This window comes from Zonotrichia albicollis, chromosome 4 (assembly GCF_047830755.1).
Source record: "Zonotrichia albicollis isolate bZonAlb1 chromosome 4, bZonAlb1.hap1, whole genome shotgun sequence".
In the NCBI taxonomy this organism is placed as follows: Eukaryota; Metazoa; Chordata; class Aves; order Passeriformes; family Passerellidae; genus Zonotrichia; species Zonotrichia albicollis.
Window position 1 is genome coordinate 2,660,152 of NC_133822.1, and position 23,847 is coordinate 2,683,998.

At 44.7% G+C, this 23,847-nt stretch overlaps 1 protein-coding gene across 1 annotated transcript in view; it reads right to left on the minus strand.

The window, feature by feature from the left end:
• Nucleotides 1–23,847, minus strand: part of EXOC4 (exocyst complex component 4) — a 438,637-nt gene that overhangs the window by 353,650 nt on the left and 61,140 nt on the right. Inside the window, exons 6-7 of the mRNA XM_074538663.1 lie at nt 16,032–16,275; nt 9,764–9,941 (exon numbers count right to left, since the gene is read on the minus strand). Of these exons, the coding sequence (XP_074394764.1) occupies nt 9,764–9,941; nt 16,032–16,275 (422 nt within the window). The remainder of the gene's footprint in view (nt 1–9,763; nt 9,942–16,031; nt 16,276–23,847) is intronic.

Here is a 23,847-nt window from a genome sequence, read left to right on the forward strand (position 1 = left end):
GGAGCAAAGCTACAAAACATTTTAATAGAGAGGGGAGGCATGACATTACAAACCTTCTTGGAAGGCCAAAATTTAAAAAAATACCTTCCTGCAAAATCAACTCGTCCTTTTCTAGATCCAGAAAGATGAAACTTTTCCTAGGCCATGAATTTCCCCAGAAATTCTCATGTTCTTAGCAGCACATATTTGCAGAAAACACTGTAACACCCTGCTGGATTTATTCCTGCATGTGCTGAGCTCATGTCAAATAACAGGGGAGGAGGGAAAAGCATCAAGTGACCTACTCTAATTATTTAAATTCCATTTTTAAATATCAGCATTCTGAGGGGTGGAATTCTCCCTCCCCGCTGTCTCCTGCTGGAGCCTGAGTGAAGCTGTGTTTGTTTTTTAAAGCTGCACACAAATCCCTTTTATGACCAACGCTCTCTCAAGGAGATGAGCATTAACGAGCCAAACCAGTCCAAGGGCAGCAGCTCCACTTCAGACCATTTAAAAAGAACCACAAAGATTGTCAGGCCCATTATTTGGAGGGTGACCACAAAGCCATTAAATATCTGTGGAGCCACTTTGTGCAAACTAACTGCTGTGGGTTCAAACCATCACCTGGTGAACTCGCAGCAATTTCAGAGATTGCTCTGGCACTGCGGCCAGGATTTATGGCGCATTAACAGCTCTCATGCAAAGAGCTGATTTGACTTTCTGAGCACCAACTGTGGCACAAACATGCTTTTAAATGCAAAGGTTTATACCTGTGCTGAGCCACCCAGCAAAAACCGCTTGGGTTTTCCATGAGCAGCTCCAGGGAGCAGCATCAGCTGGCAGAAAAACCCTTCCCCTGCCAGGAAAAATCCTTTTCCTTTCCCTTTTCCATGGTGCCTTCCCTCCCTCCCTGCTCCTGTGCCAGCCCTGCACAGTTCAGGGACCTGAGAGAGCAGAAAAGGCAAACCTTGGCCAAATCAGCTCCTTCAAATCAGATTCCTGATTTTACAGGAGAATCCTACCAGAGCAAGGAGAACATCTGGGCTGGGGAAAGGAACAGAGGGATGGCACAGGTGGGATGGAGCTGAAACCTCTCCACACCTTTCCCACCGAGGAACTGAGGCTGCCCTGATGCCTCAGATTTAGCTTTTATATTTTTCCCATTCTGTGCTGCTTTAGTGTGTGGGTCTGGGCTTCATATTATGGGATGGTGAGCTGTGTGCACAGAGCAGGGAGACAAAACACTGGAGGAGATCCTGTGAATAAATTCCTGCTTTATTCCTTAGCTCTGCCCAGCCTCTGCCCTAGCTCAGCCTTCTCAAGGCACCAACCCAAGGCTGGGATGGTTCAGAAGCTGAGGGAGAAGGCAGCAGGAATTTGGGGGAGTGCAGAGGCCACATCTGGAGCACATCGGACAGCCTGGAGCAGAGAAGGCTCAAAACTTAGAAATGTGTGCCAAAATAACCCATTCCATGATTCTGTAAAAATTCTGTTTTCTTGGCTATTTGTTCAAATCAGATCTTGTGTGAAGTGGAAATGATGCCTCAGGTTTAGCTTTTATATTTTTCCCATTCTGTGCTGCTTTAGTGTGTGGGTCTGAGCCTCACATTATGGGATGGAGAGCTCTGTGCACAGAGCAGGGAGACAAAACAATTCCTGCTCCAGCTGGGGACCAAATTGTCACCGTCATATTTTTTGGAAAGGTCCCTTTGCCAGGATTTCTTCTCCTGGGAAGCTGAGAACCCTCAGAGAAAAAGGAAAACAATATTATCTCATTTGCTTCTCCTGTGTTTGGCTGCTTTGGAATGTGGCTGGAGATTGTTTACCCACAGGTGATTGTTCCATTGGTTTCATGTGAATTGTTTTGACTTAATGACCAATCAGTGCCAAGCGGTGTTGAGACTCTGGAAAGAGTCACGAGTTTCCATTATTATCTTTCAGCCTTCTGTCTGTATCCTTTAGTATAGTTTTAGTATAGTATTCTTTAATATAATATCATAAAATAACAAATTAGCCTTCTGAGAACACGGAGTCAGATTCATCATTTCTTCCTTGATCCTGGGGACTGAGAAAATACCACAACAAATGCCCCAAATCCCAGCCCAGGAGCACAAACCCCGTGGGCTGCAGAGAGAAAAACAAGCAGGGTGGGACTGCCTGGGCTGAAGCTGGGATGGGACAATGAACTGCAAGGTGCAAATGGAGCAGAACTGATCCCAGGGAGAGACCCCGGGAGCGCTCGTGCATTTTGGGGCCGTTTTGGGTCATCTTGGGTGCAGCCCTGGCTGGGCTCTGGTGCTGCCCAAGGTGCATCCATGGAGGAGATCCTGTGAATAAATCCCTGCTTTATTCTGGAACTCTGCCCAGCCTCTGTTCCAGCTCAGAACTGAACTCACCTGGGTGCCCAAGGGAACCAGGATTTTTTGCCATTAATCCCCTTAAAAACCAGACAACTACTCAGATTCCCACAGCAGAGCCATGAAATTCATGTCCAAATGCTCTCCCAGCACTCCTGGCCAAGTTGACCCAGCAAATGCAATTTAAATGCAGCTTTTCTGCGAGATCACTCCACTGCCCAGCTCCATGCCCAGGTGTGAGGCACAAAATGCTTTAATTTCCCTGCTCCCTCTCTCAAATGCCATTCCTTTGGATAAGGAAGGATGTGGGGATGGTGGAGCATCCTTAGGAGAGGTTTCTCCAGGCTCAGTGTCTGCTGTCCCCGGCTCTGCAGCAGCACAACAGGAGTGTGTGGGCAGAGAGGAGGCTTCAGTTCCTCCCTCCCCGGTTTCCTTATGGTTTCAGCAATGTTTGGGCTGCTAAATGACACCCATTTTGGAAAACACAGGAAAGCATTAGACAGAAAAAACCCCAAAAAAGGAACATATTAATTGTCAGTGTCTTCTCAGCAGACAGCTCACCAGAGAGCCTGCTAAAGATTTGTGTCCCAGAGAAAATAGGTGTGAATTTCCCTCTCTTCTGTGGGAGGGAGAAAAATATAGACCCCCAAAAATTGACAATCATCAACTACAAATTCAGCACTAAGAAAGGAGTGAAGATCTCTTCCTTGGAGGCAAACAGCTCCAGCCTGAGCTGTTACCTGGTCATGTCACCAACAGGACAAGTCACTGGTGGCTTCTGCAGCAGGGTCGTGCAGCATTCCCTGGGTGCTGTCCCTGCAGGCCTTGTGCCCAGTCCCTCTGCAGCTCTCCTGGAGCCTCTGCAGGCCCTGCCCTGTGCTGGCAGCTCTCCCTGGAGCCTTCCCTGCTCCAGGGGAACATTCCCAGCTCTCCCGGGCTGACATTGGATCCATCTCCTCTCCAAGACATTCACAGACCCAGGAGCTTCACTTGGAATCTCAGCAAACCATGAAGGGTCTCCCTTCCCTTCTCGTCTCTTTTCTCTCCCCATTTCCCATAAAAACCCCTGGGGATGGATTCTGAGTGTCCCAAATGCCAGAATGGTTTGGGTGGGAAGGGCCCTTCAAGCCCATCCCATTCCAAGCCCACCATCCCAGGCTGCTCCAGCCTGGCCTTGGGCACTGCAGGGATCAGGGGCAGCCCCAGCTGCTCTGGCAATGCCAGCCCAGGCAGGAATTGCTCATTGCCAAGATGCCACCCATGGCTGCCCTCTGGCAGTGGGAGCCATTCCCTGGGTGCTGTCCCTGCAGGCCTTGTCCCCAGTCCCCCTGCAGCAAAACATGGAGAAGCTGAAGCTTCTCAGCCTCTCAGGAGAAAAAATTCTGGCAAAAGGAATTTTCATAAAATATGTCAATGACAGAGTTTAATTAGCTCCACACAAAATGCCAAATTTAAGTTAAAATTTAAACAAATTTCCCTCTTCTCTCACTGATGGAACAACACGACCAAGGGCTATGTGGGTGTGAGACAAGGAAATAACTTCAAATGGTGTTTTCCTGAACAAGGCTGCTCTAATATTTTGACAAAACTGCTTTTGTTTGTTTGTTTGTTTTCTAGCACTCCCCTACCAACTGGAAAAGGTCACTCTGTGTTCTGTGTTACTCCTCCATCCTCAAAGAAGGTCAAAAATATTATATCTGCATGTTTTGTACCTCAGCAGTGCTTAATGCTGAGAAAACTCTCACACCACCCCAGAGTGCCTGGTGCAGTTATTAGGGAGAAATGCAGAAATTCAGCTCCAAAAAGGAGCTGCAGAAAACAACTCTTCCCCCACAAACCCCAATTTGCTGCCCACCACGGACTCCTGCTATTTTGTGAAGACATGGAGAGATGTAACCTGAATTTTCCTGGATTTCACATGCAGAGATGCACAATGCACAGGTCCAGAACATTATCCCTGTGAATGCCACTTGTGTGAGATTGTTCTGCTGTGCTGACTAAATTCCATTCACTGGGATTTGAAGGAATTGTATTCACTGGGATTTGAAGGAATTGCATCATTAGGATTTGAAGGAATTACATCATTTGCATTTGAAGGAATTCCATCTATTGGGATTGGGAGGAATTGCATCATTTGCATTTGTAGGAATTCCATTCATTGGGATTTGAAGGAATTGCATCATTTGCATTTGAGGGAATTCCATTCACTGGGATTTGAAGGAATTCCATTCATTGGGATTTGAAGGAATTGCATCATTAGGATTTGAAGGAATTGCATCACTTGCATTTGAGGGAATTCCATTCATTGGGATTTGAAGGAATTCCATTCATTGGGATTTGAAGGAATTGCATCAACAACTCCTCTCCCCCACAAACCCCAATTTGCAGCCCACCACGAGCTCCTGTTATTTTGTGAAGACATGGAGAGATGTAACCTGAATTTTCCTGGATTTCACATGCAGAGATGCACAATGCACAGGTACAGAACATTATCCCTGTGAATGCCACTTGTGTGAGATTGTTCTGCTGTGCTGACTAAATTCCATTCACTGGGATTTGAAGGAATTGTATTCACTGGGATTTGAAGGAATTGCATCATTAGGATTTGAAGGAATTACATCATTTGCATTTGAAGGAATTGCATCATTTGCATTTGAAGGAATTCCATTCATTGGGATTTGAAGGAATTGCATCATTTGCATTTGACAGAATTCCATTCACTGGGATTTGAAGGAATTCCATTCATTGGGATTTGAAGGAATTGCATTCATCTGAAGGAATTTAAAGGATTTGAAGGAATTGCATCATTGGGATTTGTAGGAATTGCATCATTTGCATTTGTAGAAATTGCATCACTTGCATTTGAAGGAATTGCATTCATTGGGATTTGAAGGAATTGCATTCATCTGAAGGAATTTAAAGGATTTGAAGGAATTGCATCATTTGCATTTGAAGGAATTGCATCATTGGGATTTGAAGGAATTGCATCATTGGGATTTGAAGGAATTGCATCACTTCCCTGCGCCACTTCCACAATTTTCAGCCTCCCCCATCAGCTTTAAACACTTTTAAAACTGAGTTTTCTGCTCCCTCTGCTGCATATATAGGATTTCCTCACCAAAAATTATCCTTACACAGAAAAGCAGGTTAGAGATAATTTAGGCTTTGGGATCAAAGGTTTTCTTACACTCTGAGGTAAAAATATTTTAAGCCACTCCAGTGGAACTGAGGTACAAACACCAACAGGATTTTGAACAAAGAAATGCAGCATTTCCTCCCTTTCATGCCAGTCAATGCTCATCTCTTACCTTAAACCAGCAAGAGATTATGGATGTTAAAGTGCTGCTTTTATGCATTATAAAAGCTCTTCTGGAAGCTTTTCTCACTCCCCCTGGCAGCCAAGAACAAAGAAACCTTTCTAAGGGGGTTGGTTTTGTTTTTCTTGGCACACTTTTCCCAGAGATCTTGGTCAGGCATTGTCTGCCCAGCACAGAAAGCACTTTGAGTGCTCACACCTCCACAGGTCTGAGTTCCAGCAATGCTGCTCAGGAACAGCCAGTGGAAATCACTCCAAATTTCACCACACACCAGGGCTGAACCCATCCCAAACTCCCACAGAAAACAGGAATACCCAGCCTTGATGTTCTGCTGCACTGAAGGATCAGTCTTGGGAATGGTCTTGCTCCAAGGTTTTCTCTTTCTGGAGCAAAATCTGCAGAACTCAAAGTTTTTCTGGGCCTCATGGGTCACAGGAAGATGGCTGCAGATTCCCCATCCCAAACCCATCCCACATATCCTTAAATTTAATTCTTCCCTTTTATTCTTCCCTTATTTATTCCCACTTCAGTTCTGTGACATTTCTGTTGTTCAGAAAACCCCTCCTGAACCTCTGGCTGGACATTTCCAAGCAAATCTTTGCAAGAAGAGTGTCTCAAACTGCACCAAGGGAAATTCAGCTTGGAGAGCAGCAAAAAGCTTTTCCAGCAAGGGGGAGAAAGTTCTGCAATGGCTGCTGGGGAGGGGGTGCAGTCGCCATCCCTGGGTGTGTTTGACCAGCCTGGAGGTGGCACTGGGTGCCAGGGGCTGGGCTGGGCTCCAGGGCCTTGAATTCTGTGAATTCTGTCAAATCCTGTGAATTCTGTAAATTCTGTGAAAGGAGCTGCAAGTTTGTGGTATAGGGAAAAGGGATGGAGATTCCTCTGATAATAATTCCTCTAGAAAGACAAATCTGTGGGTAAGGAGTCAGTGAAGGGGATTGAAGGCCCACACCTTACACTTATCATATCCAACTATTTAAAGTCATTGGGATATTTGGGTAAGGAAAAAAAAAATCACTGCACAGTCAAACAATCCTGCAGAGCAACAGCAACAAACCAGCCCAAAACTGAAAAAGTGACTCAGGGCAGGAGGCAGAGAGCATTTTCCATCACCAGCCCAGAGCTGGAATGACCAACATAAATCCTTCCACCTCCTCTAAATAATGCCAGGCTCACTCCTTTGACCTCCTGTTGTATTTGTTGGGATTCTTGTGGAAGGAAGGAATGATGAATCTGACTCCATGCTCTCAGAAGGCTAATTTATTATTTTATGATACTATATTGTATTAAAAATGCTATACTAAACTATACTAAAGAATATAGAAAAGATACTTATAAAAGGTTTAAAAAATAATAATGAAAACTCATTACTCTCTTTCCAGAGCCCTGACACAACTTAATACTCATTAGCCATTGAATCAAAACATTCACACCAAAACTCTAATGAAACAATCACCTGTCAGTGAACAGTTTCTGAACACATTCCAAAAAAGCAAAACACAAGAAAAGTAAATCAGATAATATTGTTTTCCTTTTTCTCTGAGGCTTCTCAGCTTCCCAGGAGAAAAATCCTAAGTGAAGGGATTTTTCCAGAAAATGTGAATGCCACAACCTCCTCTATCACATGGCAAGTTGTTGGAGTATTTTGCTCAGACATGGCTTGAAGGAAAAAAGGCCATGAAAATATACAGCTGATGGAAAAGTAAAAGGCAGCTGTGAGGAGCAAATTCTCAAAGCCTGTTTCTGTAAACAACAAAAGTTCTCAGGCACATTTATGTAAACAGCAGAAGTTCTCAGGTTGTTTTTAATAACAAGTAAATATCTTGTCCTTGGATAAGGTATGGGAAAGCAAAAGTGACAAACATGAAGGCCTTGAGAACCTTTCATATCAGGGTGAGAACACAAATCTTGGTTTCAATAACAAACCACAGGTATTGAAAACAAAAGGAGAGATTAATGTTTAATCTGTAACCTATGATGAGCTCAGATTTTGCAATATGTATGAGCTGAATTAACACTGTTATAAAAAGTGACTGATTGAATCAATAAATCAGAGTTCGATGCTGATCAATTAAGATGGGTCGTCTCCCTTCACTTCAATAGCAAGTGAAGTTCCACATCTGTGCACTATGTATAAAGGCAATCTCCAAATAAAGAGATAAATAAAAATATACCAAATGTGTGTTTAGTGTAACACAAAACATACAACCCAGCAGGAACGAGACAACAGAGATGTGACAGATGAGAGCTCTGCTGCTTGAGAGAGCCTCAGATCCCTGGGTGAGAGGCACAGCACCTGAATAAAGCCTAAGCAAGGCACAGCTTTAGTCTCTTGCAGCTAAGAGGAAGAATCAAATAAGAATTTGCTGCAAACACGCCGGCAGCAAGTGTCTGAGCTGCCTAAAGCCAGCCAGAATGACAGCAGAAGACAAGCCATTAGAGCTGTGACACTTTATAAGACAGCCATGACATGGTAACACAGAACAAAAATGTCACTTTGAAAGCTGCTGATAAATCACTTGGTAGGCAAAAGGAATCAACCTTTCCAAACACCATAAGGATGAATCCATGAGATTTTTTTTTTTTTTTGCTGATATTTAAGCTCTTTGGAGTTTTACAATCTGTTGTAAATGTGGCCACTTACCAAAAAATAGCAAAGCTAAATCCCAGCACTGCTGAGTGTTGAGCACGACAGGTATTCTCTGGCATGGTTCTGAAGGGGTTTTGTATTTTTTTTTTATTTTATGTTGGGTTTTTTTGGTATTATTTTGTATTTCTTATAGCTGCACGCTAGAAATGTGCCCACCTGAGGGATTCTTCCCTGTCAGAACCCAGGACATTGCTCTGGCTGCCCTGGGTGATTCCAGACCCTGGCAGGGGGCTCACAGACCTTGTGACGTTGGAGTCACAAACACCTGTGCCTTTGATTTTAGCCCATGAAAACAATTACCAACTTTGTGTGAGGAGTTACAAGCCACAAGAGTTTGAGTAGAATGATAGTGAATTTGTCACAGGGTGAAAAAGTAGAATTTTAGGGGTTTAGAATGGAGGTTCAAGAGGCAAGATGGAGGAAGCTGGGCATGTCCTGGCCTTCTTCTCCTTCTTGTCCTCCAGCTTCTGCTGTGATGGTGACACTTCTGGATTGGTTTAGAGCAGAGACAGACTGTCTGACATAGGTGATAGGTATTGGAAAATTATTGTAAATAAAGGACGGGTAGTTCTTAGTATAAAAAGCCAACACCATGTTCCAGGTTGGAAGGCAAGATGTATTCTATTACCATCTGTGTGGCAGCTGTCTTTTGTCAATGGGGCAGTTTTCCTTATCTCTTCCATAATCACTCCTCCCTCACGAGGGGACATCTGCTGATAACAGCTATTGAATGTCCCTGCATGGCTGATAAGAACTGCAGCATCCCATTGGGAGATGTGAGCCCAGAGGGAGGAGCCAAGCATTCCTACCTGGATATAATCTGGAGATTCTGGAACACCAGCACGGCTTCTCCACGGGATTTCCCAGAGGAACAGCAGCTGCCTTTTCCACTGGATCTTCAGAGGAAGAATACATCCTTCTCTACAGATCCCCCTTGCTCCAGTAGAACCACCCCTGACACTGCAGGAGGGCTGAGCCACAATTCCAATGGGACTGCTGCCAACATCCTGACCCACAGGGTGTCAGGCTGGGTTGTGACTCTGCCAGTGTTCTAGTTTACTGCAGTGTTTATTTTATCCTTTTATTTTCTTCCCTATTAAAGCACAGTTATTTCCTGCTCCCATATTTTTTGCCTGAGAGCCCCTTAATTTAAAATTCATACCAATTCAGAGGGGTGGGGAGGGTTTGCATTCTCCATTTCAGGAGAGGCTCCTGCCTTCCTTAGCAGACACCTGGCTTTCCAAACCAAGACACACCACCCCAAAGATAGACTGTGCCTCAACCCAACCTGCTGGACAGACCTCAGCAGGTCAGAGAGAGAATGTCACAGATAAGAGAAAATAAACAACCTTGAAAAGCAAAATCCACAAATCTCAACTTCTTCTTTGGTCATGGAGTTGAGAAAAAAGAGACTTTTAATACCTTGGGGGTCATCTCAACCACAGAAACCTGAGCCTTACCTGCAGGACATCCTGGATCTTCACCCACACGTCCACCATGTCGTAGAGCTTGATGTCCCCGTCGTGCTGGCTGCAGGGGGAGGCCACAGTCTGCTGCAGGTGGCCCAGCACCACAGCGTGCGCGGCGGCCACCGCGTTGAACTTGTCAAAGAGCAGCTCCAGCAGCTCCAGCAGCAACCTGGCAAGCACAGAAACAGCTCTGCTCAGCTTCTGGAACCTTCCACAGGCTCGCAGCAGGGCAGGGGGACAGGGCACTGTGGGTTCATGTCCTGTTTTGTCACATGCTGAGGTCACCTCTCTGTGACATTGTAGTTTTGGGATGCCCCCGTGGCAGGAAGGAATGATGAATCTGACTCCATGTTCTCAGAAGGTTAATTTATTATTTTATGAGACTATACTATATTAAAGAATACTAAATTAAATTATACTAAAGAATACAGAAAGGATACTTACAGAAGGCTAAAAAGATAATAATGAAAACTCATGACTCTTTCCAGAGTCCTGACACAGCCTGACTGTGGTTGATCATTAATTAAAACAATTAACAAGAAACCAATGAAACAATCACCTGTTGGATAAACAATCTCCAGATGCTGTGGTGTGTTCTTAAGTTCGTTAGTTTGCTCCCCCCATTTTCTGTATTACTTCCTGCTGCTACCCTGCCAGTTATGTTGCTATGGAAATGAAACTGCTCCTCCCTTGGTTTCTCTTATAAAGTGAAAGTTGTTTCCTCCTTGGGGTCAGTCAATCACTCTTTCTCTCCTCCCAGGTTTCGAGAATTTTCCTTTCTTTAGGAGGTAAGGTTGGCTGTAGCCCCGGAGCCCCTCCTATGATTTATAACAGTTGGTTACTTTAGTGTATCAGTTATGTTTCGTACCTCCAAATATGTATTTCTATTGGATAGCCGGGTTTCCCTGCCTTCTTCCCCCCTTTTCCCTTAAAACCCTCTCCTGCCCCTTGTTCGGGGCCATTTGCTGGGTGTTTCCCCTCCTTGTTGGTTCTTCTGTAATAAACCGACAGTTTACCCCCAGCAAGTGGTCGCCTCCTAATTCGTCTCTCACCGCGCTGCTCCGAGCTATCACCCAGCTCAGCCCGAGGCCAAGACGCCGAGGGGGGCTGTTTTCTGATGCGCAGGGGCCCTGGCCTTCGCCCCTCACCAGATAGCCGGATTCCGGGGCCGTTCACGCCCCCGCGCATCCAGCCACATTCCAAAGCAGCAAAACACAGGAGAAGCAAATGAGATAATATTGTTTTCCTTTTTCTCTGAGGATTCTCAGCTTCCCAAGAAAAGAATCCTGGGTGAAGGGATTTTTCCAGAAAATATGAATGTGACAGGGACTCACTTCAGCTCAGGTTTGGTATCTGAACATTCCTGAGGATTTTTCTCCTCATTCCTTTCCCAGCATTGCTCACTTTAAAAATGTCCTGTTTAGGGCTACAGAGAAGACAAAACCCTGTAATAACTCTAAAGCAATTAAACTGGACTAACACAATATTAGATCCATTGTGAGAGCCCAGGCAGGAAGGGAAACAACCTGCTCATCCCCCAGAAAAAAGTATGACAATAAAAACTAACTTACCCACAGAACCAGGATAAAACAAATTCTTTTTGAGTTAATTAAAGTAAGATGGCAGGTTTCAAATCACAGAAAGCTAAAATATGAACCCTCATCACTTGCCATGATTTTACTCCTATTGTACTCCTATATAGCTGATACTGTTTTACTCCTATTTGTCAGAGCTATAACATCATCTAAATGCACTGCACTGTACCTGCTCCTATAGTTCCCTACTGCCCAATTATCATAATTAAAGCAACTTTGCAAAGTCCTGAACAGTTTGTGATGAGGCAGCACTGTGGTATTCGCATTTTCTGGAAAAATCCCTTCACCCAGGATTCTTCTGCGAAGCTGAGAAGCTTCAGAGAAAAATGAAAACAATATTATCTCATTTGCTTCTCCTGTGTTTTACTCCTTTAGAATGTGGTTGAAGATTGTTTATCCAGCAGGTGATTGTTTCATTGGTTTAACGTGAATTATTTTGACTCATTGGCCAATTGGGGCCAAGCTGTGTTGGGACTCTGGAAGGACTCACGAGTTTTCATTATTATCTTTTTAGCCTTCTGTCTGTAACCTTTCTGTGTTCTTTAGTATAGTAAAGTTTAGCATTCTTTAATATAATATAATATCATAAAATAATAAATTAACCTTCTAAAAACATGGAGTCAAATTCATCATTCCTCCCTGCCACGGAGCACCCTGCAAATACAACACAGCACCATCACATTTTTTACTGGTGGAGAGCAGCAAAATCCTGCTGGAGCTCCCTGCCGTTTAATGAGCAACTCGAGTCCCCACATAACCCCACCAAAACGTGGAGATAACACTTCCCAAATCCATATGTTAGGCACTTGTAGCTCTGACAGACAGGCTCCATCTCATTTCCTGCAGCAGCTTTGGAGCCACCACATGCTCTGTCTGCCCAGCAGGAGCTGCGAGCCCAGGGCAGAGCAGGAGCTGCTGCCTCTCCTCCTGCAGCACCCCCAGTGCTCCCAGGAACAGGGAATGGCATTGGGAACACCCTCAGGATCATCCCAGGCTGCTCCAGCCCCAGTGTCCAGCCTGGCCTTGGCCATTGCAGGGATCAGGGGCAGCCCCAGCTGCTCTGGGAATCCCTTCCCAAAATCCCAGCCCAGGCTCCCTCTCCAGGGAATTCCCTCCATTCCCAGCTCTCCCAGCCTGGCATTGGATCCATCCCCACCCCGACTCCTCTCCAGGAAGGGATTTTGGGCTCTGGGGGCTTCACTGGCAATCTCAGCACTCCAGGAAGGGTCTCCCTTCCCTTTGCCATCCCCAACTTCCATAAAAACCCCTGGGGATGGATTCTGAGTGTCCCAAATCCCAGAATGGTTTGGGTGGGAAGGGCCCTTCAAGCCCATCCCATTCCAAGCCCACCATCCCAGGCTGCTCCAGCCTGGCCTTGGGCACTGCAGGGATCAGGGGCAGCCCCAGCTGCTCTGGCAATGCCAGCCCAGGCAGGAATTGCTCATTGCCAAGATGCCACCCATGGCTGCCCTCTGGCAGTGGGAGCCATTCCCTGGGTGCTGTCCCTGCAGGCCTTGTCCCCAGTCCCTCTGCAGCTCTGCTGGAGCCCCTGCAGGCCCTGCCCTGTGCTGGCAGCTCTCCCTGGAGCCTTCCCTGCTCCAGGGGAACATTCCCAGCTCTCCCAGCCTGATACTGGAATGGGAATTCCAGTGTGTCCCTGCTCCCACCTGCCGGACTGATGGATATGAAATCCCCCAGATCCACAATCCAGGGTCAGCAGCTGCCACCCCAGTGCATTTTCCATTCTCATCACTGTATTCCCACATCTCCCTGCTTTCACCTAAGCCAGCACCTCTTATTTCCTTTTCCCCAAAAGTCCTATAAAATCTGTCAGGTCATTCTGGAAAGAAGGTGACTCAAAAGAGACCCAGACAATGAGACAAACCCCTTCAAATTAATATATTAATATATATTGCTAATATACATATATAGAAATAAATATTGAAAATTGCAACAGTTTGCCTGGCCTGGATGGGGCTGGAGCAGGGAGTGCCCTGAGCTGAACAGGGACAGGCAGTGACAGGAAAATTTGTCACAGCCACCCCATAACCCCTTCACCCAGAGAGAGAGGAAATGTCTTGGGGACAGTGACACACAGCCAGGAGGGACTTGCATGGTCCAGACAATAATGGGAGTGAAGTGACAGCCAGGGACTGCTGCCACCTGAGAATTAGTGAAAATTCAGGTGTTTCAGGCTGTGCCTGGTCAGAGGGGTGGCCTGGACATAATTCCTGTGTTTATTTCAAAGCCTGGAGATGAGGGCAAAACTCAAAATATAATATGGAGGTGTAGGGAAAAGCACATGGAATCCAAGCATGGGGATTTAGGAGCAAAAGTGTCAATCTCCCATATCTTCATGGACTGGGTTTGTAATGTTTCCCTAAAAGTCCTTTAAATCTGTCAGGTCATTTTGGAAAGGTGACCCAAAAGAGACCCAGACAATGAGACAAAACCCATCAAATTGCATCAATAACTATTGCAAATATATTTATTAATAAATATTGAAAATTGCATCAGATAGCCTGGCCTGGATGGGGTTGGAGCAGGGAGTGGCCTGAGCAGAACAGGGACAGGCAGTGACAGGAAAATTTGTCACAGCCACGTCATAACTCCGAGACGAGGGCAAAAGTCCCAATATAATATGGATGTGTAGGGAAAAGCACATGGAATCCAAGCATGAGGATTTAGGAGCAAAAATGTCAAAAAAAGTATCCAAAAAAAGTGTCAGTCTCCCATTTCTCCATGGACTGGATTTGTAACGTTTCCTTACCAAAATGTCCCATAAATCCGTCCCTCAAGTGGGGATCCATCCACATTGTTATTCTAAAGTGCAAACTCTTCCAAAACTCAGGAGAGCCCCCCAGGTTTGTGCAGCAGCACCCAAGGAAACTCAGCACAGCCTCTTCTGGGCCACTTTGTCCTCCACAACCCCAGATAAGGATTTCTAGATGTGATGCTGTGACTAATGAGCCGTTAATTAAGGATAAGGCAGTGGCAATTCCTATAGTTAAGCTTTTCTCCATAAACTTCTTTCAAGCACAGAGATGTAAAAATGTTAGAGAATTTCTCTAGACTTTAAAATTGTTCACTTAAAGCTGAGCTCAGCTAGAATTTTCCAAGTTTTCTTCCCCCAGGGACAAGGAGCTACTTGGAACCTGCTCCTGCCCTTCCTGGAGCTCTGAGGATCTGAGAGAGCACCCAGAGAGTCATCACAAACCAGAAAAATCTGGAGTTTAAAAATCTGGGAGCAATTAACAATATTTTTATACACAAATGTAAAAGATGGCAGCACAAAGCTACCTGGAAAAGCTTATTAAGGAAGGAAGGGAAAGAAAGTTAAATTTTCAAAGTAACAAGAATGAGATCAGCAGTGGCCGTTATCAGATCTGCAGCTTTTCTAGCCAGGTTCTACAAATCATTTCTGTCTTGTACAACCACAGGGGCTCTAAATCATGGAGTCTCAAAAGGAATTACACCACAATTTCCCCAAGCAGGTCCTCAGCCTCATCCTTGGCCACAGAATGGTTTGGGTTGGAAGGGACTTCAGGGATCATCTGACAGCCTAAAGAACAGTTCAGCACTTCTGGGCACTGCACTGAGCTCAAATTTGGGGCTTTACAGAGCTCTGTTGAAGCAGCAGGGCCTTGTTGTTCTGATTTATTTTCCCCCTGACAGCAGCAAAGTCTCTGAGATTTGATTTAAAAAGTGCAGCTAATTTAAGGGGTGGAGACACCCTTCCATCCTGCAATTTGTTCTTTTCAATATAAATTAATTCACCTGCTTGCTGTAAACTTCAGGTGTGATTTAGGTTTAGAACCAGTTCTAATTATGTCTGTACTCCACAAGAATTCAGGACACTTTCCATGAGCATCTTCAAGGCTCACACTCTGCAACAGCTGCCAAAAGCCATTAAACCTTTGTGTGCCTCACTCAACCCTCTGGGCAGGTTAATGGCATTGATATATGGCCTGATCCAATTTATCAATTCCAACAGACAACCAGGAGCCACACAACCTCTCCAGACTGGTTCATAAAACAAGGATCAAGAATATGTTCCACTTCTGGCATCAGAAACTCAAATTTGGCCTTCTGACCCATCTAAAAAAATCTTATTTTCACTGTATCAGCACTGTAACTCTACAAAGTCTTCAAAACAGAATTGTTTCCACAGCAGTGCTAATGGGAGGAATTTAAAAAGGAGTTTTTATCTGCTGATGTTTTCCTTGGGAGTGATTTTCCACTACAAATATTGCACACAATGAAGATACACACTTTACTTTTCTGCCATTAATTCCCTCTGGACAATGATCACGACAATGTGGAGATGAATATTTCAGCTGGAGGAGATTCCTGCTGGAATCCTTGTGTTCCAAAGGCCACTTGCAGTGAATTCTGAGGAGCAGCACTATCACAGTGCCCAGCTGGCTCCCACACCTTGCTATTAATGTAAAACAATTAGAGACTTGGCCATACATTGGTGATGGAATTAGTTCCATACATGATTTCAAAGCTTTGCACCTGCTTCAGCTTAATTGGACTCTGCCACACTCGAAATCACTGAGCTGAATTTTCTCATTTCAAGCCATATTATCAATTAAGACTTTTTTAAATTTTTTTTTTTTTTTTTTGCAGCAAGGGAGGGCTGGGAGTTGAAATCTCCTTACCTAGGCTGATTTTCCTGGGAAATGTTCTCCCCTCTCTGGTAGCCATTGTCAGCCACCTGGGTGGTGGAGCGCTTCACAATCTGCTTGAGCTCCTGCTCCAAGCGCTCCTGGATGGCTTTCACTGTTTCTGGGATCTTCTTCAGCTTGGCCAGCCCCTTGATGAGGATTCCCATGAAGACAGCACTGTTCTCCTCTGGATCCAGCTCTGTGTCCTCTTTGATTTCCAGCAGGCTCGAGTCTCGCACTGCAAGAGATTTTAATTTTCATTTTAGCAAGAACCCTGAAGAAGCAGCACGGGAGCTCCTCTGGCTCCACAGAACTGCCAGCACGTGGAGGAACCAAAAATGAACAAAGAAACCAGAAACACTTGGATTTTAAGGGGAAGCAGTGGATGTTGCTGTTGGCTTGGGGGCTTCCCTGGACATAAACCCAGCAGCCTGCACATTGGATTGATTTAGGAATGTTGTCACCAATTGTTGAGGTGTTGTTGGGATGGTCCTCAGGATGAGGTGAGAGATGAAAATTGACTCCAAGTTCCCAGAAGACTGATATATATTATATTATATTATATTTGATATATATTATATTATATTATATTATATTATATTATATTATATTATATTATATTATATTATATTATATTATATTATATTATATGGAATTGTATTATATGGAAATGATATGCTAAAACTATACTATATAAAGAAAGAGAAAGGAGACATCAAAAGGCTAGAAAAGAATGAATAATAAAAACCCGTGACTGACCAGAGAGTCTGACACAACTGGGCTGTGATTGGTCATTAATTAAAAACAATTCACATGCTTGGTAAAGAATTCTCCAAATCACATTCCAGAGGATCAAAACATGGAGAAGCTGAAGCTTCCCAGCTTCCCAGGAGAAGAAATCCTGGCAAAGGGATTTTTCAGAAAATATCAAGTGACATAGGAACAATTCATGGTGTGAATTCCTTGTTAGGAAATAGAGGAAGTCTGGTGCAATCAAAGATATTCAGAAATGAGAGGGTACAACATCCCTACAAATCCCTGAATGTGTTTCAAGGAGCTAAAACCCCCTCAGTTTCCTCCCCAGCTGGTTTTCCTTGCTGTTTTCTTCACAGGAGAGGAATTTTCATTACAAACACTATCAAACTTAAGAGACTGCTGACGAATTCAGCAAAGTTTACACTGCCCAAGTGACTGATTGTTTGATTTTATCTTTTTCTGCTTTATTACGTCTGTCAAGGGGTTGATGAAGTTCCTCAAATCTTCCAGCAAGGCTTCTGGAAGGGTAAAGTGAGAAGAATGAGAGAGGATATTGCAGATATGGTCCTGAAGTACCAGGGATTCACAGGGAGAAATCCTGTTGCTAAGAGACAGGGGATGGGGAAGCAAGAGAGACTCTGCTTGTTTAAAGTAGGTTCATTAAGCAACATTTCTTAATTTACAGATAACACCCAGCAACAACAAAAGCATGCCTCTGTTAAAGACTGGGTGAAACATTTAATAAATATATTTAAACACTTCTGTGAAGTACGTGTCTTCAAGGCAAACTGAATTAAAAGCATCTTGGAAGATCTACAGCCACTCTGTGCCATCCACCACTCCAGATCCTTGGATCAAAATGAAAACCCAAAATCTGTTTTATCTGACTGGGGCTGAGCTCTGAAAAGGCTGCTGGGTGACAGATGACTTCCATGGTTTCAACTCCTCACCAGATTTTTTTGACTTTGAAACTTTTCCAGGAAGGTGAAGAAATGTCAAAAGATCCAGCAGAAGGGTGGAAGGAACATGGCAGGAGGGAGGAATGGTGCCTGGAGCTGGGCTCTGACCAGAGGAGCAGCACCAGGGCTAAGGGAGACCAAGATCAAGAAAACAATGGCCCAAGCATGGTGCCAATTTATAAATAATAAAATAAATGGGTGCCAGCTTACACCAACCTCGGGCTCAATCAATCAATCAAGAGGCTGCTTTTCTTCCTGCAGTGTGATCCCAAACTCTGCACCTCTGCTTCAAACCAAGCTCAGGGCTCACATGGTCTCACATCTGAACCCAGAGCAGCAGGTGAGAGTGAGGAGAGGAGGGATCCTGCTCTGGAGCCAGGCTGGGAGAGCTGGGAATGTTCCCCTGGAGCAGGGAAGGCTCCAGGGAGAGCTGGGAATGTTCCCCTGGAGCAGGGAAGGCTCCAGGCAGAGCTGCCAGCACAGGGCAGGGCCTGCAGGGGCTCCAGCAGAGCTGCAGAGGGACTGGGGACAAGGCCTGCAGGGACAGCACCCAGGGAATGGCTCCCACTGCCAGAGGGCAGCCATGGGTGGCATCTTGGCAATGAGCAATTCCTGCCTGGGCTGGCATTGCCAGAGCAGCTGGGGCTGCCCCTGATCCCTGCAGTGCCCAAGGCCAGGCTGGAGCAGCCTGGGATGGTGGGCTTGGAATGGGATGGGCTTGAAGGGCCCTTCCCACCCAAACCATTCTGGCATTTGGGACACTCAGAATCCATCCCCAGGGATTTTTATGGAAGTTGGGGATGGCAAAGGGAAGGGAGACCCTCCCTGGAGTGCTGAGATTGCCAGTGAAGCCCCCAGATCCCAAAATCCCTTCCTGGAGAGGAGTCGGGGTGGGGATGGATCCAATGCCAGGCTGGGAGAGCTGGGAATGGAGGGAATTCCCTGGAGAGGGAGCCTGGGCTGGGATTTTGGGAAGGGATTCCCAGAGCAGCTGGGGCTGCCCCTGATCCCTGCAATGGCCGAGGTTGGACACTGGGGCTGGAGCAGCCTGGGATGGTGTCTTTGCCCATGGCAGGAGGGTTGGACTGGATGACCTTTATAAAGACCCTTCCAACTCCAAACTATTCCATGATCCTCTGCCAATGAACACCAGGAAGAACAAAAACTGTTTTTTTTCTCTCTCACACACTCCTCTTTCAATTACATGGGAACAAGTTAGAGGACAAGCAACTAGAAACACCCAGAATGCAGTAATTAAAGAAAAAAAAAAAACAAACATGAAAAAGAGCAAAGATAAAATGAAGACATTTCAAACACCAATTGAAATTTAACAACTGGATGCAGAACTGCTCCTGCTCAAAGCTCTGCTCCATCTCAGACCTTTCACCCCACAGAGCTGAAGGACTCTGTGGCTGCAGGCCTGGTCTCTGCCCACTCTGTTATTGTTATTTGTTACTCTCCAAAACCCACAACTCAGGCACAGACACAGAAAATGAGCTCTTTGGAACCAGAGCTGTGAAAAAACCACTGGAAATGCTACAGAAAGAAAGGTTTAGACTATTATTTTTTTGTTTCTCTGAGTTGAATGCAGATATTTCCCAGCCCCTCAGAGGACAGGTCCTGTCATGAGGCTGCACCCTCTCTGTAAGCAGCTTGTAAATTATTCTTAATATCACACAATGAACACCCAAGGGGGAGGAAACGGAGCTGTAGCCAAATGTGAGGACAGCATTTAGGAGGAGTAAAAGCAGCAATCTTGCTGAGAACTCTGCCAGCACACTGAGACAAACTCTTCCATTTTCCAAAGAGCAAACCAATTTCCAGCATCCTCAAATAGTCAGGACATTGATTTACATCTCTCACAAACAAGAGCAAAGTGAGCAATTCGATATCTGGGAGCTGCACACGGCTCTGGAGGCTCTGTCAGATGTGGGTGTTTGATAAAACAGTGGGAACACTGAAAATACACATTTTCAGTGTGTTCCCTGCACATTGTCCCATTAAACAGCAGCCCTGGGCAGCTTTGGGGGCTCATTCATCTGTGGGATCTGACAAGATCCCAACCCTGGGTAACTGTGCTGTCCTTTTCTCCTGTCTTTCCACTTCAAACATCCTCTCCTGCCATTTAATGTCATTAAGGGGCTGTTTGACTGTGGGATCTCAGGACTGAGGTGCCGAGTCACCGAGACCACCCTTGGGGGGCTCGGGAGTCCTGGAATGTTCCAGAAGTGTCTGGTGGCTGGACTTTGATCCTACACAGGAGACGACACCTGTATGAGGATAAGAGGACTTCACCGGGGTGAATGGTGAAGGGATTGGTTAATTAGAGGGTGAGACACAGGGTTTAGGATTTCTGTACAGGGGGGTTTAGAGAAGTAAGATGGAGGAATTGGGGCGTGTCCTGTCCTTCTTCTTCTTCTTCTTCTCCTCCATCTTCTGTGGTGATGGTGGCACTTTGGGATTGGTCATTACTAAAAGTGCACCGGGCAATAAGGGTGAAAGGTATTGGGGAAAAATGATAAATATTGTACATGTAACTTTGGGTATAAAGATAGGTGACTGCCCGGAGGGCAGGGAGTGTGCTCATGGCTGGCTGCTGAGCAGAGCTCTGTCGGGCTGAAAGAAAATCTTTTAGATAAACAATTAATAAACACCGAGACCGAGAAAAGAACTGAAGCCTCTTCTCGTCCTTTGAAACGCGGGCTGCCCCAAGGCCACCCTGGGCCTTTCCAGGCCACCCAAACAGCCGAAAACCGGACATTTGACCACAAAGCTTTGGCCCAGGAACAAGCTCCTCCTGTCCCCTTCCTTATTGGATTTGCTGGAAAATGTCCCAATGAAGGCAGGAATGATGAATCCGACTCCATGGTCTCAGAAGGATAATTTACTATTTTACTATACTGTATTATATAAAGAATGCTGTACTAAACTATACTAAAGAATGCAGAAGGGACACAGACAGAAGGCTAAAAAGATAATAATGAAAACTTGTGACTCTTTCCAGAGTCCTGACACAACCTGACACTGATTGGCCATTAATAAAAACAATCCACATGAAACCAATGAAACAATCACCTGTTGGATAAACAATCTCCAACCACATCCCAAAGCAGCAAAACACAGCAGAAGCAAATGAGATAATATTGTTTTCCTTTTTCTCTGAGGCTCCTCAGCTTCCCAGAGAAAATCCTTGCCTTTCCTGAACCCACTCTGACTGGGCTGATCCTCTTGTCCTAACAAACCTCTTGTGAAGCAGAACATTTAAATGCCTCTCTTCAAAAACCTTCTAAGACAACAGCTTGAAGGAATGATGATTTTGCCACATTCTCTAATAATATTCCAGCCACTTTCACAAACTTTTCATCACCAAACAATTTTTCATCAGAAAATGCTCAACTCTGTGTTCAAGCAGGCAAGAGTTGAGATGTGGGTTAAACCCCTAATAGCTGAACCATGTCCAGAGTTACAAAATTTACTGATCCCAGCTCTGATGATGCCCTAGAAAAACCTCTCTTCCACCTGAGATTCATTTGCTCAGCGCTGCCATTTCCCAAGGAACCACCCTGCTGCAAGGAGCTCTTTAACAGCTCCTGTCTGATCCCTAAAAACCCAACTTTGGGAGCTCATTTAAGCAAAGCAGCTGAAAAAAAGGCCCTTGGGTCTTGTTTTTCATTCCAGTGAACAGCCAAAATTTGCTGCTCCTCATTATGAAGGTTTCATTATCCACGAGCTTTTATGGGACTCTTGTAAAATTTAATGTACTATTTTCCATGATTTATGTCCTTCTGGTGATATCCTTTAGAGAAAAGCACACGAGTTCCTGGTGGCCCAAAAGCACAATTTCAGATTTGAAGGAACATCACCTGCTAATCCCTGGTGCTGAATCCTTGTTCTGACACATTCATGGAGCTACAAATGGGCAGTTCCTGCAGAAATGGGTCCTTGGAAGATTTTGGGAATTTTCTGCTCTGCATCACTACCAAATCCAGAAGAAAACCCAAGCATCTATACAAGCATCAAAATTAAGTCTCCAAATAAAAAATAAGTGGTCTGTAGCCAGTGTTTTGATGTTGGGGTCACACACAGGATAAACTCATGGAATTACACAGAAACAGCAATTATGTGTTACAGTCCTGGCTTTCACCACATGGATCTAAAAATCTCCTTGATTTTCCCCTTTCCTTCCTCAATCAGATCCCCAGATCATTCAATTCTAAAAAAAAAAATTATAAAGGCAATTTACCCAGGCCATAAGAAGAGAAGAAATCTTTTAAAGATTTGTTGAGCACGTTTGGAATAGGAGCACCTGTGACAATGACCTGGCACAGAGGCACAAAATGTCACCTTCTGGTGATATCCTTCGTACCTTCAATCCTCCCAGAGAAAAGCACATGAGTTCCTGGTGGCCCAAAAGCACAATTTCAGATTTGAAGGAACATCACCTGCTAATTCCTGGTGCTGAATCCTTGTTCTGACACGTTCATGGAGCTACAAATGGGCAGCTCCTGCAGAAATGGGTCCTTGGAAGATTTTGGGAATTTTCTGCTCTGCATCACTACCAAACCCAGAAGAAAACCCACTTCAAAATCCTCCTCATCTATACAAGCACCAAAATTAAGTCTCCAAATAAAAAATAAGTGGACTGTAGCCAGTTATCTGATATTGAGATCACACATAGGAACAAGTCATGAAATTACACAGAACAAGCAATTGTGTGTTACTGTCCTGGCTTTCACCACATGGATCTAAAAATCTCCTTGATTTTCCCTTTCCTTCCTCAAACACATCCCCAGATCATTCAATTCTAAAAAAAAATAAATTTATAAAGGCAATTTACCCAGGCCATATGAAGAGAAGAAATCTTTTAAAGATTTGTTGAGCACATTTGGAATAGGAGCACCTGTGACAATGACTGGGACAGAGGCACAAAATGTCACCTTCTGGTGATATCCTCTGTACCTTCAATCCTCCCAGAGAAAAGCACACGAGTTCCTGGTGGCCCAAAAGCACAATTTCAGATTTGAAGGAACATCACCTGCTAATTCCTGGTGCTGAATCCTTGTTCTGACACGTTCATGGAGCTACAAATGGGCAGCTCCTGCAGAAATGGGTCCTTGGAAGATTTGGGGAATTTTCTGCTCTGCATCACTACCAAACCCAGAAGAAAACCCACTTCAAAATCCTCCTCATCTATACAAGCACCAAAATTAAGTCTCCAAATAAAAAATAAGTGGACTGTAGCCAGTTATCTGATATTGGGACCACACACAGGAACAAGTCATGAAATTACACAGAAAGAGCAATTATGTGTTACTGTCCTGGCTTTCACCACATGGATCTAAAAATCTCCTTGATTTTCCCTTTCCTTCCTCAAACACATCCCCAGATCATTCAATTCTAAGAAAAAATTGATAAAGGCAATTTACCCAGGCCATAAGAAGAGAAGAAATCTTTTGAGCACGTTTGGAGTAGAGGCACCTGTGACAACAAACTGGCACAATGGCATTTTTTAGATTCACCTTGAAAATTGGATATTCTGCTTTGGAGGTCTCCACATGTGGAGAAGTCTCTGGTTCTTGAATAAAGAGAGCCAGGAGCAGATCCTAGACCTGGCCTTAGAACCACCACCCTGCTCCAAAAACCATTATAAATAAATAGAAATAAATAAATAGCAATTAATTAGCAAAAAAATTAACAATTCAACATAAAATCTACAAATCCCACCCACAGCAGGATTTATTGTCACTACCAGCTCATCTCCTGCTGGATTTCTATGAAATATTGTCCCAGATTTCCCAGGAAAAGGCACCCTTGGGTTTGTGAGCACCTTTTAGAGTTCCAGGAAGAGCCTGGCAAAGCAAGAACCTTCCCAAATACCCTTCAGAGTACAGCAAGTTCAAGCAGAGAATTATAAATTCATTTCTGTGAAGTGGCATGAAGGGAAAGTGTTACTGGTGAGCTGCCACATCTCCAATCCTCAGGTGAGCATTTCCAAAGGATTTGTTTGTTTTACGTGCGGCAGGAACAGCTTTAATTTCCTTATAAAGATTCTACAGCACAAGGTAACATCTCCTCTGGGAAGGGAGAGCAGGAAG